The following is a 16595-nucleotide window of genomic DNA, read 5'->3' on the forward strand; positions in this document are numbered from 1 at the left end:
TCATTGTTTGACTTAAAAGAGCACTCCACTAATTTTACACATGAAAGTCAGTTGACTTGTCGTGGTTCATACTACACTCACTTCTCACCACACTACACTGCTGCTTCAGTCATTCATTCATTATTCTCTTACTCTAACTTTGAGTAAAACTTTGACTTAACACATACAAATAACAATGGAAATTCAAACTATATAAAACACAATACTGTTAAAAATATATGCTGAACTTTGAGGAAGTGCAAAGCTAAATCACTGTAGTGCTTTTTAGAAGGCGTCGACCGATATGTTTTTTTCAGGGCTGATACAATACTGATTATTAGTAATGAAGGAGACTGATAAATGAAATGTTAACACAAAACTACTACTACATAAAGACTCTCGCTGTGGCGTCCAGGTGTCTCTATTATTTTGTCCACCCCTTTATAATCAGTGAAAGTAGGCTAAATAACAGAAACACCTCAGTAAGTTGTAATACAGCTCCACTGCAAAGAGCCTGACTGGAACTAATTGGTTGCTTTTCTATGTGCTCCTCACCTGTGAACTGATTCACCTGGCAGCCTAAAGATGCTCTTTGATTTCATAATTGTATCATAATAATAAAACATATTTTACCCCTCCCCTTTTAAAATGTAACTACGTAACACGTTTACTCAGAGACATTTTAACTGGCTTCCATTGTACTTTTATCTGAGAACATGTTTACACAGTGATTTTACGTCTACTGCAGTAAAAGGTCTTTTCAGTAACACAGTTAGTGTCTGTTCACCTGCTGACGTCAGTGTGGTGTCTCAGTCACTTTCTGTTACTGGTAGAGTTTGTTGCTGCTCTGTCTGAACACAGTTAAAGTCGCTGTTTTCTTCATCACGCAGTCTAACTACCTGCTGTACATTTAAACTTACACTAGTTCTGCTCCAGCGCCCAGAGCTCTCTGCTCCTTTAAGAGACTTTAAATAAGTCAGCAGTTGTTTACATGCTAGTTAGTTAGCTTAGCAGTAAGTTCTTTATTTTAGCTCTGACTGAAAAAGAAGTTCAGTGTCTAGCTCCTCTCACATCGGGCCAATCATAGCATGAAGTGGGTGTGACTATTACAGAAAATGGCCAACACTGGAAAGGTGACGGGTCCTTACACTATCTGTATTAACAATGGTAAATGACATTACTTCTTAACCCATATTAACTTAAGTTACAAAGGACAACCGTTTAAGGTGATCAGCATGTTACAGGCATGAGACAGTGGTTTGCTGCTTGCAGATGGGCTTTTAGCCAAAGTGAAAAGTCAGTAGCCCAGCCTCTTGTCTTGTGAGAGTCAGATCGTGTTGAGTTTGAATGGCTCCATGCAACTAAATGTAGTCTGTCTTTAAAAACCATCCACTGGTTTATTTAAATGCACTTTATGCAGACACATGGTTTCAGCTGAATTAAATCTGGTTGTGTACAAACTGTTGTAACTTATGAATATAACTACTTCCTACTAATTGGGGTCATGATGAAAAGTATAAGAAGTGCTTACTGGTATAAAGGGCACGTCTTGGAAGAGCTCCTGAATGAAGCGGCGTGAGGGCAGTCGGAACATACAGTGAGCCAGCAGATAGGACACCTCTGAATATAGACAGATGTCATCGAATGCATAGGGGAACTTCTCCTTGATCCTACAAGAGAACATTTACCCAACAGATCAGAACAGGCTGGATGTAAACACTGTACAGAGAGGTTCGAGGACAGCTTCAGCCTCACGTTAACAGGCTGGTCTCGTGGTTTTTGGTCCCCACAGAGGAGCTGAGGTTGATGACCAGACGAAGCACCTCCTTCCTCAGCAGGACCCTGCCGGCCGGCGCGTCCTCTGGGATGGACTTCACCCCTGCGGAGGTACAAAGGAATATGAAACAATGATCTGAAACACGAGATGCATCGATACGGAATTTCAGGGCCGGAACCAATTTGATAACGACAAGCTTTATCCACCAATAACAAAAACATTTATTCTAAACTTGTTTGTAATAATCAGTTAATTTCTTTAAATTGTGGACTAATTAAATCCAGACCTCATCTCTTCTTTGACAAATATGTATAGATTACAGCGCCACCTGCTGACCAAATAAAAAACACTGTTGAAATATCATTTCAACATTTTATATAACGTCAGATGAAAGTAATTAGTTCAAACACTTGTGGATGTATTATACTGCTGTGGTTCAAGAATGAAATAAACATACAGTAAATTTAGAAAGTATTCAGACCCCTTCACTCTTTGCATGTAATTTAAATGGATACAATTGCCCATCAATCTACAGACAATAATCTGACAGAGTGGAAACATATTTGTCTTAGACTCTTAATTCAGTTCTTTGTAGAAGCTCCTTCAGCAGCTGTTGCAGCTTCACACCTGGATTCAGGCAGTTTATTTCCTTCCTGCTGATCCTCTGCAGCTCTGTGAACCGTCATCTTCAGGTCTCTCCACAGATGTTCTGTGGGGTTTAAGTCTGGACTTTGGCTGGACGACACTCCAGCGTTGTTATCAGGGGTCATTGTTGTGCTGAAAATTGCACTATGGATCTGTTTTTCTCCTGGGAACTATTCTCCTGGGAACACTCAGAGGTTTAGAATTGGTTTTATATCTTTAACTCTGATCTCTGTCTCGCGACAGTTTGATGGTGGACAGAGGTCTNGCCCTGCTGCTGAGAAGAGTCCTGGTTCCAGACTTCTTCCATTTCACAGTTATTGTTCCCACTATTCTCCTGGGAACACTCAGAGGTTTAGAAATGGTTTTATATCTTTAACTCCGATCTCTGTCTCGCGACAGTTTGATGGTGGACAGAGGTCTACAGAGAGTTCACTGGACTTCATGGCTTTTGTTCTGACATGCAGTGTCAACTGTGGGACCTGATATACACAGGTGTGTGTCTCTCTAAACTCTGTCCAATCCATTCAGTGTACCACAGGTGGACTCTATCAACTTCCAGACTCATCTCAAGGATAATTAAAGCTAACAGGAAGCAGCAGACCACAGTTTGGAGCTTCAGGAAAGAGTCTGAATACTTTTGCAAATGAGAGAGATCAGTTTTCGATTTTTAACACATTTGCAAAAATTTCTAAAAACATGTTTTTACTTTGTCTTTATGGGTTATTGAGAGTAGATTAATGAGCAACAATGGTAATTTTATCCATTTAAAATTAAATTAAATTAAATCTACTACACTATAAAGTGCCAAAAGTGAAGGGGTCTGAATACTGACTACTGACTATATATATATATATATAATTATATATATATATATATATATATATAGTGTATACAGTTTTCTACCTAGTCAATCTGACATGACTGCACTTTCACCTTACGTAAAAGTTTAGAGGAGCTGACTAAACATAACTACCAAAATGAATGAAGCACAAAATAACTACAATAATTCTTCACGTCACAATAAAACCCACAAAGAAATAGGCTCCATGGAAATGAGCGGCACAGTGTCCATTACAGAGGCTGCATGTTATCTGTACATATACAGGTGCACTCATAAACAATTGACACCAGTGCTTATGCTGTCTGGCGGCCTTTATCCTGGAAATCCAGTGTTTTTTTCTTATTTTGCTCAAACAGCATCACTGTGTTTTCTTTTGCACACAAATGCAAGACATGATGCTGGCTGCAGAGTACATCCTGACAGCTGCTGATTCTGAGGACAGACAGGATGGACAGCATTATCTACTATCACATAATTTACAAGCACGTACCCAAAACAAGTTCTGTGCTGTGACCACTCCCCCCAGATCCCTGGGACACAGTGTCACTGAATCCAGACACCCCTGACAGCTTGGCTTGGACCATGACCTCCAGATTGTTTGCTGGAGCTGGACTGCACCACTCAGATAACGGGCTCACCTCTGTTAGATCTGAAGAAGAGGGTGAAAGGAGTTCCACTAGATCATAACAAAACCACATTGACTGCAGTTTATTCAGATACTGTAGTGTCTAACATCTGTTGTGTGTTTCATTTAACCAGAAACAGGACATCACCTGAGTTGCCATGTTGAGAGTTGAAGCCGAGCGTGGACAGTCCAGCACAGTACAGGCAGTTGGTGTCACTGTGCTCCTGCAGACCCGTCTCCTCTGAGCCCAGCATCAGCTGTTGTTCCTCGCGGCTCACCGCCATCAGCTCGGTGATGCTGAGCTGAGAGCGAAGCCTCGCTGGCCCACGCCCATCATTGGGGCCTGAGCACACACGCAGCAGACGCTAAAAAGATGCTGAGGCGGTCTAAAGTGCCATCTCGAACAGAAAAAGGCTTTAAAGAGCCGTCTGAACATGGACAGTACATCAAATATTTAGTGGTCAACTCAAGTCATTTGATAAGGACTTTTGTAGATATAAACAGCTGAGAGAATTTCATATGACAGATAATGAACTGAAATATGTTAAAAAACCCACATCGACCCACGTCCATGAACCTAAACAACATGTATATACATATATAAGTGCAGTCTATACTCATCTACGAAATCATCTCTTATGTGCTTAATTAATTATGAAATTATGACAAATTGATTGCAAGAACTTTGTCATAAAATGTATCATCACTATCATCATCATTATTTTATACCGTGACTCTCGTGATTATTTACTGCTGCTGTATAGAGACCCAGACAGGTCAACACAACGCAGAAGCCAAAACATGAATGTAAAAGCCACAACACAAATACAAAAGCTACAACACGAGTACAAAGGCCACAGCAAAAATGCTAACGCAACAACACAAATGCAAATTAAGCGTTAACACAGATGCAAAAGCCACAACGCAAATACAGACGTTAAGCCACAGTGGAAGTGAGCAGCGGTCCATCTACAATATTACTATAACAACAAATATGAAAATGAAAAAGTGTGACAAAAGTACATAAATGTGAAAATATAGATACATTGAAAAACATTGCTCATTTGTGACAATCACAGAGACATTAATCTGGTATCTGCCAACAACGTTTCATTTACTTGTCAAACTGCTTCAGAAACTTTCTCTGTCAAAATGATATAAGCAGCTGAGAGTGCTTAAAAAAAATAGTCCGCCCATCCGCCAGCAATAATAGTCCCGAACAACCTGGAACAGTAGGGGATTTGGGCATTTTATGTGTTTGCTCTTACTAAGTCCAAAGAACTTTGGCTGGCTGTTGGATGTAGGCGGCTTGGACTGCACACCCACCTGAACTGTTTTGCAGGTCCAGTCTTACCTGAACTGAGAATCAAGATTCCTTCTAGGTGCAATTCAAGAAAGCTTAATGGGAAGAGCTAAATCTGTTTCATACATATCCTATGAATGGCCACTACCTGACCATCCGTCATACAGCTGTACTGCATTGTGTAACATGCTGAAATCACAGCAACATTTAGACAGAAAGAAAATGGTCAAGTTGAGTGTAAATCTGACAGTGCTGAGTGCAGGTGGTAATTCTCACCATCAGAGTCTCCAGAGGAGACTTTAGCAGAGTGGTCCTCAGACGGTGGACTCGTCTTCTTTTGGAAATAAACTGTTTCTTTAATCTGAAGGAATCCAAGAAAAAAATCCCTTAGTTCAGGAAATCTCAGACGAGAACCAACGAAATGCACTCTTACAGATTATCAGCCATACCTGGAACATGTTGCTGATGTTGACAGGCAAGGCGAGGCCTATGTAGTCAACAGAGGAGCCACAGGTGGCAGTGGACACGATGGAGCGCAGAGAGGAGGAGCGCTGCAGCGTGGTCTGGTTGATTGGGCTCAGCAGGTCTTCCTTATCCAGAGACGCAAAGCTCAGAGCTTTCAGAAATCTGAACCAGGTCACAGGATCAATTACATGTACTAAAAATCTGCATTAAACCTATTCATATTGTTTCCTTGAGAGACTTTATACAACATATTGGTAAATACAATATTGTCTTTAAATTAGGTGTAAATTTTGTGTTCGCTCAGGTTGTGTAAATGAAATTAGTATCAGCTGGTAAATACCTTCGAGAAGTGAGTCTGGAATCCGGGCTGTTTGTGTTCATGGTGATGGCATCAGTGAAGAATATGTCTTTGGCTGGGGAGGCCAGGGCTTCACTGTGGGACAGGGAGGGCTGAATGCGTTGGTGCTGCAGCCTCCTGAGCGTGGCGTAGCCCAGTGCGTCCCGAGGACTTGTGCAGCCGTTGTGGGTGGCATATCCCAGCGCCTCTCTGGAGCCGGAGCACATGAGGCTGCAGTCGGCTAAGCTGCTCAGGGCGGTGGCTGAGGGAGACCTGAGGGACTGGGCTCGGCGGGGCAAGGTGTGGGAGGAGCCTGGAGGTATGAGAGAGGCAGAGAGGGACTTGGGAATGGAGAGCGGTGTGGAGCAGGGCTGGGGTGTCAGAGAGTGCGTGTTCTGGACGGTCTGGGCACTTATCACAGTGTTGAGGCTGACACAGTCTGGGTCTGTGGTGGGGGGCAGGGTCTCCCTGGAGGGGCTGGAGCTCATGGAGCTGATGCCACTGGTGGTGGTGTCTGTGTTAAAGCTCTGGCTGCGGCTTTTGAACTGGGCTCCACCGCCTCCTGAAGGCCCATCCTCAGCCAGACGCTCATAGCTGCTCTGCCGGTTCTCACCTGTACGGACCCCTGACGCGTCCAGTTCCCCCTCCCCGATGCTGGGTGTGCTCCCACCATTCTCTGTGGCTTTATTCTCCCTCTCACCTGAGGGACTGGTGTTGTAAATAGGGAGAAAATCTGCTGCTGCAAATGATAAGCTGGAAGGTTTCAGCCCCTGCTTTCCATCCAGCCCTCCTCCTCCTCCTTGGCTGCTGCCTTTAGGGTACGGGCTGGTGCGAGACTTCTTCCCGGGTAGAGACAGTGAGTGGAGAAGGCGGTTGCGGAAGCGGCTAGATGCCAGCATGTTGAAAGGACCTCGGTCCTTCATCAGTTTAGGGCACATGTACAATGACAACTCTTCTGAGAAGTCACAGCCTTCTACCAGCTTCTCATCATCCAGATTATACACACCTGTAAACAGCACAGAGGCAGTTATCAAAGCAATCAAATCACTGTTTGACTTCACTGGAGGGTTTGGACTCACTGGGTTGTAAGCTGGTTGTCTCGTTGTTGAGCCCGGAGCCGGTGGACTCATTCAGCCTGAAGACACCGGGGACAGAGGACAGCAGGTTGTGGGGTTTGGACTGCGGCTCCAGCTCCTCCAGCACCACAGGCCACAGTGTACCACGGCTGTGCCTCACAGCGTCCCAGCCCTGCTGCTTCAAAGTGTCGCAGCCCTGCCTCGTCTTACTGATGAGACCCAGCACGTACAGACACGTCCTGCACAGAAACCACAGAAGTGGCATCTCATTACATCACAACTACAGCTGAAGGATTTCCTCTGATTTTAATGTCATTACTTTTCTGAAATATACCTTAATGAAATTTGATTTTAACCACAGAGCTGAAGATTCTAATTTTCGATATTCATCAGTTTATGCGCCTGATTGTTGTGGTGGTGCAACAGTGAGCACCAGCAGGGTTATGAAAGTTTATTTTCCTGAAATCCTCAGCAATTATTGAAATAAAAATAGAAGTAAACTGTTTTACTTTTTCCAACAAGCAGATACATTTATATCAGCATCAAAAAGTAACATTTAATGTGGTTAAATCAGTCTGTGTTTATCTATAAATGAATCTGATCTGTTGTCAACAGCTGCTTCATACTGTATGAAAAGCTTCTTCAGTTCATTAAAACACTGCAGCCATCTGTAGGTAGCAGGACACAAACTGTAGAGCCATGAACTCCAGACAATTCCCCCTTCACACATGTAGCACACAACAGGAGATAGTACTTTGTAGTCAGGAGCTGGCACAGTGAAGTCTGTTGAAAGTTCAGGGTTGCAGTGCAGGTGTGAAAGCAGTTCTCAATATATAGTACACGGACCTCCACACACATCAGACTGTTAAGTTATAACTCAGTATTCTGCCTGTTTATGTGGGAGACATTGTAGTAGAACAAAGTCTACACAGCTCTAATGGAGGTCAGGACTCATGCTGAGGAACCTGTGTGTACATTTACCTGTCTGCTGCATTAATTACTGACTAATGCTGTTGCCATGTCAGGATATTTGAATAATGAATGAAGAGAGATGCTGTGCATAAAACGTACACAGCACCTGACACACAAACATATTGATCCTGCTTCTGTGTGACGTCACCCTGGCTTACATTACACTCAGCCACTCATTACCTAGCATTATTTTTCATCAAGTAAGTGGCTTTATTTTTCTGTTTAGCATGATATTTGTTTGACGTATTACTATACTGTATATACTATATTGACCCCACTCTAGCTGCAGCAAATGAATGAGGTTTGGAGAAGCATCTTTGTTTTTGTCCAGTGAGCTGAGTCCTACCCTCGAATGGACAGAACCTCACAGTGGTGGGCCAGAGCCACGATGTCAGGGATCACCCTCTCCTCCAGCAGCAGGTTCAGACCCCAGTTTGATGAGCCTATGTTTCCCTGTAAGAAAAGACAATACGTAAAAACCAGCCGTTGATTTCCTTCAATTAAAATAGCATATTTTCTTTAGATAATAACAGAATTGGAAATACTAACCAAAGCCCAAAGTGCTGCCTTCAGTTGTTTGATTCCCTCCCACTTGTCCAGGACTGGAGATCGAACACTGAAGCTTAAATCAGGAACCACGTTCTGAGGGAAGAAGAAGAAAGAAGAACTGACACCACATCCTCCTAAAATATATAAATGAGCCTGGTTTATTACTAAGAAACAAAGTGAAGAGACGGTGTTAGCAGTGTTAGCCAGCGCCTGTTAGCTTGGGTTACCACACAGGATGGCAGTGTTTTCACTCTTTGCAGAGTTGTGTCTTTCTCTGAAGAACATCTGTGGAATCAAAACACCGCTGAGTTAACTCTGAATTAACCAGCTAACTTAGCTGCTACAGTTAACACTGTGTCTAAACCAAGCTCCAAACCCACACCTAACTAGTTAGCCAGCTAGGTAGTTAGTTAGAAGCATACACAGCCTAAATGTGAATGAATAAAAGGAGGTGTTAGTTTCTGTGCTAACTGATTGATTCACAACTACTTTGACATTGTTGTTGCTGTGGCTAACAGGAGCTAACTGGCTAAATCTGGTAGCAGTTGTTGAGCTTGCTAGCTTTAGAGGCAGGGGACGGTGACAACAGGAAAAGTGACATGAAGTCATAGCCTTTTGGGCATTTAGAAATAAAAATGTACACCCATAGATCTCTAACAATAATAATGATGAACTAACATTTCATAAAAATAAGATCAGTTTCACTTAAATCATTTCAGAAATCATTATTAATTAGATTAGAAGTATTCATATTTTTTAGACATGTAGCTATTGGACCGTTTGAAAGTAAAGAGGCAGATGGTATTTGGTTACCTGCTGCAGCCTAATGTGTTGCACCTGTGTCCTGTTACCCTTCAGTCTTTGTGTTTCCCTCAGTCCTTGTTGGATTGATCATCCTGCCTGCTTGTAGGTTTTGACTTTTGTTAAGATTAGTAAAGTACCTTCACTGCACCTGTCTGCCTTCATGTGTGTCTGCATTTGGGTCAAAAATTAAGTTTGACAGAAATAAGTACATCAGGGCACATTCATGTTCAACATGCTCCTGGGGCGGCTTTGGCTCAGGAGGTAGAGCGGGTTGAAGTATTCTTGGGCAAGATACTGAACCCCACATTGCCCCTGATGGCTGTTCCATCAGTGTAATGTATGAATGTGAGTGAATGGGTGAATGTGGCAAATATTGTAAAGCACTTTGAGTGGTCAGTAAGACTATAAAGGCGCTATATAAGTGCAAGTCCATTTACCATTTAACAACCACTTTCTCATAGTTCATACAGAAAACACCCATCACCTAATTCTATGGAAGGATGTAATTCCTCCAAATCATACACAGTGGAATAGAATATCTCATATTAAATGAGGCTAGGTAATTTCAGCTGGTAAATTCCGTCAACTCTTTTCTGAGATATGTGGCAGAGGAGCTAGATTTCCATGAGAACCCTTACTCATAACGGTACGGTCTCTGATGGACCCTGACAACTAGGATAGTCTCTCTTGAACTTAAGTTAATCCTTTTTTTTAATAGTGTAAAATATATGTTACTTTTTGTATCTATTTTATTATATTCACTTCCTTGTTTACTTACTTTGTAAGTGTGTGTGGGTGTGGAGGGGGTGTTTTGTATGTGTCATCCAGTGAAGCAATATGGTTCAGATAAGAAGCCCAGTATAAAACAAGGTTTGAGTCGTCTGGATTCACAATCCTGCTGCAAGCAGTGTAGATGAGTGAACGACTAACCTGGTGAGTCAGATGAACTCACCTGGGCTTCAAGCAGCTGACAGCCGGTCTTTTCATGGACCAGTTGACCATACAAGTGCACAGGAAGGTAAACATTTGGCCTTTGTGACCTGCCATAGAACACACGAGTAAAGAGGTAAGAAGTTCCAATAAAGTTACAACAATTCTTTATATAGATGAACCTGAATACATGAGTGGGGAAACATACATCCACACAGATGTACTGCAGGATGCAATCAAGCAATTAACTCCCATTCATGCTCTGTGGTAGAATTACTCCCTTGTGGTTGTTACAGCATTGAATAATGGCCAGAAGTGTTTGTGCAGAACATTATGATGTCACAGTGACCTTGAACTTTGACCTTTGACCACCAAAATCAAATCAGTTCATCCTTGAGTCCAAGTGAATGTTGGTGTCAAATCTGCAGAAGTTCACATGAACGGGATGGACAGATGGACAACTGAAAAACACATCTGCGTCTCAGAGGTGTAAAAATGCTGAGCCGGCCAAGTTGATTCAAACTTTGTATCAAATGATCTAGGTGACTTTTAAAGTTCCAAAGATCTTCCAGATCAATGGGAAAAACGTCAGTGAACAGGGTTGCAAACTGTGATGACTGTGATGCTTGCGCATTAGTGTGATGCGGAAGGAAAAACAGAAGACCTGTAATAATGGCTGTTATCATGGTGAAACACCAGGAGTAGAAGCTGCTACAGCATTAGAACAACTCCATACATACAGTAAACAGCGCTGGGCGAGTCACCTTTGGTTGCTGCGGCGTACATAGTTGTCTCCGTTAACAGGCTTGCGGTATGTGGTCAGGGCCTCATTCAGCTGCTCCTCTATCATGTCCACGTACTTCAAGTTATACTCCTGTGGGGACACACAGGAGCACGGAGCAGCCATGAACGTTTCATTAATGTCAGAAGCAAAAACCAGAGTCGTACTGGATGAAATGTACCTTCTGCCATTTCTCCATCTGTTTAGTGATGTATCCTCTGTCACTAAGGTAGGAGAAGCCCTTTGGAATAGATAAAAACCTGGTGACAACACAAACAAGGTCATTTCATGTAAGCGACAACAAAAGTTCAAAGGTCTACACATAAAACATACAAAGCCATTAAGCCAACAAGTAATACAAACACAAGGCAATGTGAAAAACACATAAGGAGGATTTAAAGAGAAAAGATTTGAGAGACAGGGTCGACAAGAAGGAACTAGAAACTAGAATCACCTCCTCGTGATTGTTTCTTCCACCAACCAGCCAAGTATCAGGAGTTACAGCATTGAATAATGGCCGGAAGTGTTTTTGCAGAACGTTATGATGTCACAGTGAAGTTCACGACCTTCAGCTTTGACCTTTGAGCTTTTACCACCAAAATCTAACAATTCATCCTTAGGTTCAATTTGAACAGGATGCCCTCCTGCCCTGACTGTCGCTGGAGGTCGCTGCCTGCTCCAGCAGGAGAACCAGCCGGGTCACTGACAAACAGTAGGTCATTACAGCTGTAAATTTTAACGAGGTGCAGGTGAAAAATTACCCACATTCATGTTCAGGACGAGAATAACATCACCCCACCTGTCGTAGAGACACATCCATTCTGAATGGGAGTGTAGCCACAGATGGGTAGATGCTTTACCTTAGCAGCAGTAGCACACCTTTATCCCCCAGGTGTGTGACGGCAGGTTTCATCTCTGTCAGTGCATGAAGGATGGCCTGAGGAATAACATGGAGGAAGAACGATGATCAAGTGATTTAAAACCCAGAAGGAAAGCTTCATGCATTTTGTGTGTTTGCTTCCTCACCTTGTCTTCACAGGCTTCATCCAGGATGTCCAGTGCCTCCATGGAGATGGTCTTGTTGCGGTCATGAAGCTGAGTCACCAGAAGTTCAATGCCCCAGTTACTGAAGAACTCCACACTGGCACGCAGGAGGACCCGCAGGTGCTTGGTGGCATACAGCCTGCAGGTCTACGTTCAACCCAGACAAAACAGAATGTTATATAGATTATTCAGACTCTCAGTATCTTCAGAAATCATCTCTGCTGGAGCGACCTGGACAGTTATGCAGGCACCAAGATGATTAAGTGCATGAAGTCAAGAAAGGTCTGCACACCGTGATCACGCAGAAAATACTATTTAGTCTACAAACCACTTGGGTCGAGCTCAGCGTGCTAACGCTTGGACATCAGACCACACATAATTATCAGACTACTTATTATTCATTATCTAGTGTATGTAGCATAGAGCCTAGAAGCTTCATTTATTTATTTTGGTCAAACTCAAATATAACATATCAACTAAGTGGACTCTGTTCCCTCAGTGAGTTGGTTTAGGTCTAATAAAAGGTCTGGCATTTAGCCTGCGCAGCAGTATATGGTATGGATATTAAGTTTGCAGTACTTCAGTATTTTTATGTGCCCGGAGACGTTTTTTACTATTTTTTTTACACTTTTATTATGTTTTACATTGATTCATAATATTGATTCATAGGCTACACCAACTGTCAGTGCACCTCTAGTTACATGGACGGCTGATGTGGTCAGAGAGAGCTGTGTTGACTCTTACATCAGTGGCGGCCGTGAGGATTTTGGACAGAATGACTCGAGCCAAACCGTCTCGACTGTAATCCAGCGTGGAGACGGTCAGCTTCAGCAGGTGCTCCTGGTTCTTCAGACTGCACAGGTTCAACAGACTGACAGAGCAACAGGGAAACAAGCAGCCGATTGAAGACAGAACCACAGGAAAGGTGAATGCTGTATTTTCAGTCACAGCATTCATATTTAGCTTTGAGCTAAACACTAATGTTGGCATGCTAACAACGACAGTGCTAACATGCTCATCCTAAACTGTGCTTCCTGTTTTTTTGTTTTTTTTTAACCACTTCCCTGTTGTGTATTTGGTTGTTTTACTTCCTGTCCTCATGTGATTACCTGCCCCGCCCCAATCAGTTTCACCTGTTCCCTATTACCTTTGACTCCCTTGTGTATTTAGCCTCTGTGTTAATGAATTAACTTTCAGTTTTTTTAATACTCTTATAATGTGTATTTCTTTTACATTTTTAATATAATTTTCTCTCTCTCTGTATTGTAATATTTGTATGTTTTTATTGCAATTATTATTTTTCTAAACAGAATATGGTTTTCTTATATTCTTATTTCTTATCATTCTCTATAATAAAGATTACACTACCTACGAAAAAGCTGAAGTTCGTTGAATGCTAGCTAATGTTGACGTGCAGCTGGAGGCTAGCATTAGCTGGATTGGCTATATTCTCAATAGAGAACAACAGAGTCAGGAGTTTGGACTTGAGCAGTGTTGGTAATGACTCTGCTGAGCGTGGGGCCTGGAGGATGAACTTCTAATGGGTGAGTACAGGTTTCTGTTTATGGATCGGGATCAGGGATTTAAATCCATAGCAATGTCATTGTTACCTGTCATATGTTGAAAAATGCACAGCAAGAAGTATTTGCACCCTGGCCAGTCACAATTATATTACGCTACAATTGCAATAGAAGGTGCTACTCTCAGAGTAAAGGCGTCAGATTCTACAATAGCTCCTCACCACTGGAAGACGCTGCACTTCTCTAGCATCTTGACACCGTGCGGGTAGGCTGATAGGGTGCCCAGGAAGAGGAAGTAGTGTTGGCTGAGAGTGGTTAGCAGCCCATTGCCCTGCAGACTGCGGTCAGGTTTGAGCCCAGGAGAGGAAAACAGCCACTGGACAATGTCCTTTACCAGGTCTTCTAAGTACGCCTGGCCATCCTAACAGACAAAGACCAGTGGATTAGGAGACAGGTGCAGGTTACAAGATGACAACTGTAACAGTGTGGCATTGAGTGCAGCCATATGGAACAACCATAGACTCTTTTCCCTTCTGGCGATGTTGAACAAAAAATTGTATGAACAATTTTTTTTGAAAGCATAACCTCGTCAATGTTGTGTTCACACCTTGTATCAAGTTCCACCAAGTAAAAAAAAATGTTATTGCAGGGACTTTTTAATGCTCATTAGTGAACATTGTCCAAGTCAAATAAGCTATTAATAAAAAATAGAAATAAAATAAGTCAAACAAAAGTCCACAGCCGAGTCCATGCTGATGTTCAGCGTTGATAGTGTTGACATTGTTCAACTACTTAGTTTATTTGATTATCATCACTAAACACAAAGTACAGCTGAGCCTGATGTTTTGGGTCTTAAATCAAAGTTTTGGACTAAATCAAATGTTGACCTGATGATGTTAGATGGAAAAACCAAAATTATTCTAATTCAGTGAGGGTGACATGACTGTGTATACTGGATTTTATGGAAATTCATCCAATAATTTCACACAAAACCTGATGGGGGCACTGCAGGAAAAGGCCCACTCATGGGGACTATGAATGTCAGTACAAAAAACAATACATATTTCACTGATAAATGAAAACGTTGAAAATCATTCAGATTCATCCTCCGGGATCATGAATCATGCATCAGATGTCATGGCAATCTATACAGGAGTAGTCAAGACGGGACACTAAAAAGAAAAATGTCAAACTTGTGTTGGCACTAGATGAAAAGTCAGAGGATCCTCAAAGTCAATGGGATTCATCATCTGGGGACCATGAATGTCTGCAGTAAGAGACATGCCCCCGAAGACATTATACCGCTGTTTTCTCTCACCTCCTCCGACGCCAGCAGGAACTCTATGAACTGACAGCCGACCACAGTCAGCTGTCTGGCTTTGGGATGCTCCAGCTCCAGGCTGCCGTACAGCTTACTGCTGGGCTTGAAGAAGAAGAGCAGCCTCCGCACAAACCTGTACACACACCCAGTTTAACATACTAAGCAGGTTTATGAAAATCAAATGCGACAGCAGAAATACTTACTTATGGATCTGTTCATCCTTATTGCTGCGTAGACTAACGTTTGGCCACTAGAGACAAGAATATAACAGCATTACCATCATGAACAGCTTCTTACAATCAATAGCAATACTATATGGACAGTTGTGGCAGGAGACGATCATCCACTCTGACTTATAACAGTAAAATGCATCAGTGTCTGATGGAAACAGGAATCATATACAGAGCTCAGCGCTACATGAGTATCTCTGTTTCACCTTTAAAATGGTTCCAATAAGGCACCAGTTCCAGTCCAGGTTCTCCTTGTGGTTGAGGATGTGACTGTCTCTCATGTTGGCCATCAGAGAGTCCTCAGTGTCCTACATGACAAACACACACACACACTGATGTTACACAGCGGGAAAGATTTGTTGTTATATATAGTCAATATTATCATTACTATTATTATTATCATTAGTATTTATTTTCTAATGATTTTTAGATGCAATCTTCATTATTTAAACATGAATGTTGTTTAGTTGGTTTGTAGGTAAATCATGATCATTATGTCATGGTCATGATAACTGCATATTTCAGGGAAATCTTTCAAATGTGGATACAAATGCTAAGCTTGGCATAAATCCTCCTTGGGTATCTTAGAAAACTCTTAAATAAAAATACTTGAAAATCCAAGATGGTCGCCATTTCTGGCAATGAAATGTTATTTTTTGCAATAAGTTCATCCACTGTTTTCTCATATGAATAATCTAGGTGTCAAATCTAACGTGAGGCGTGTGTAACGTGAGGTGTGTGTAACGTGAGGTGTGTGTGACGTGAGGCGTGTGTGACGTGAGGCGTGTGTGACGTGAGGTGTGTGTGACGTGAGGTGTCTGACGTGAGGTGTGTGTGACGTGAGGTGTGTGTGACATGAGGTGTCTGACATGAGGTGTGTGTGACGTGAGGCGTGTGTGACGTGAGGTGTGTGTGACGTGAGGTGTGTGTGACGTGAGGTGTCTGACGTGAGGTGTGTGTAATGTGAGGTGTGTGTGACATCAGGTGTGCACCTTGACGATGAACGCGTCTCTGTGAGGTCTGTAGGTCTGGTCTCGACAGTAGTGCAGCGCTCCTGACGTGCGGAGGATGTGGTCCAGGTAGAGACTGTGAGGTCGGACTCCTCTCTTCTTCTTCTCATGAAAGCACTTCAGGTAGTTGACTGCAGCACTCGCCCTCCTGAAAAAAACAGGTGACATCAGACATCACTTTTCATCACCGACTCTCTCTCCATCAAACCTGAGGTACTCATACTTCTAGTAAGTCTAGAAGTATCTCAATAAGTAGAGGGAAGTTAAGTGATAGGAAGTTTGTAATAGACAAAGAGGAAATTCCAATAATTAGGGAAAAATCAGTAAAGAGTTTAGGTAGGTGGTACAAGGCAGACTTGAATGACGGAGAACAGGTAGTGCAGTTT

General features: G+C 42.5%; 1 protein-coding gene across 1 annotated transcript in view; it reads right to left on the reverse strand.

Annotated features, from left to right (window-relative positions):
* LOC111221094 (rapamycin-insensitive companion of mTOR-like) overlaps positions 1 to 16595 on the reverse strand; it is a 31919-nt gene that overhangs the window by 252 nt on the left and 15072 nt on the right. Inside the window, exons 17-37 of the mRNA XM_022744425.1 lie at positions 16192 to 16357; positions 15406 to 15507; positions 15173 to 15219; positions 14967 to 15102; positions 13870 to 14069; positions 12873 to 12999; positions 12111 to 12275; positions 11945 to 12021; positions 11266 to 11344; positions 11068 to 11177; positions 10326 to 10413; positions 8570 to 8662; positions 8367 to 8473; positions 7034 to 7287; positions 5976 to 6978; positions 5620 to 5797; positions 5475 to 5531; positions 4016 to 4232; positions 3733 to 3882; positions 1735 to 1858; positions 1511 to 1649 (exon numbers count right to left, since the gene is read on the reverse strand). Of these exons, the coding sequence (XP_022600146.1) occupies positions 1511 to 1649; positions 1735 to 1858; positions 3733 to 3882; positions 4016 to 4232; positions 5475 to 5531; positions 5620 to 5797; positions 5976 to 6978; positions 7034 to 7287; positions 8367 to 8473; positions 8570 to 8662; positions 10326 to 10413; positions 11068 to 11177; positions 11266 to 11344; positions 11945 to 12021; positions 12111 to 12275; positions 12873 to 12999; positions 13870 to 14069; positions 14967 to 15102; positions 15173 to 15219; positions 15406 to 15507; positions 16192 to 16357 (3619 nt within the window). The remainder of the gene's footprint in view (positions 1 to 1510; positions 1650 to 1734; positions 1859 to 3732; positions 3883 to 4015; positions 4233 to 5474; positions 5532 to 5619; positions 5798 to 5975; positions 6979 to 7033; positions 7288 to 8366; positions 8474 to 8569; positions 8663 to 10325; positions 10414 to 11067; positions 11178 to 11265; positions 11345 to 11944; positions 12022 to 12110; positions 12276 to 12872; positions 13000 to 13869; positions 14070 to 14966; positions 15103 to 15172; positions 15220 to 15405; positions 15508 to 16191; positions 16358 to 16595) is intronic.

This window comes from Seriola dumerili, unplaced genomic scaffold (assembly GCF_002260705.1).
Source record: "Seriola dumerili isolate Sdu_G_001 unplaced genomic scaffold, Sdu_1.0 BDQW01000081.1, whole genome shotgun sequence".
NCBI lineage: Eukaryota > Metazoa > Chordata > Actinopteri > Carangiformes > Carangidae > Seriola > Seriola dumerili.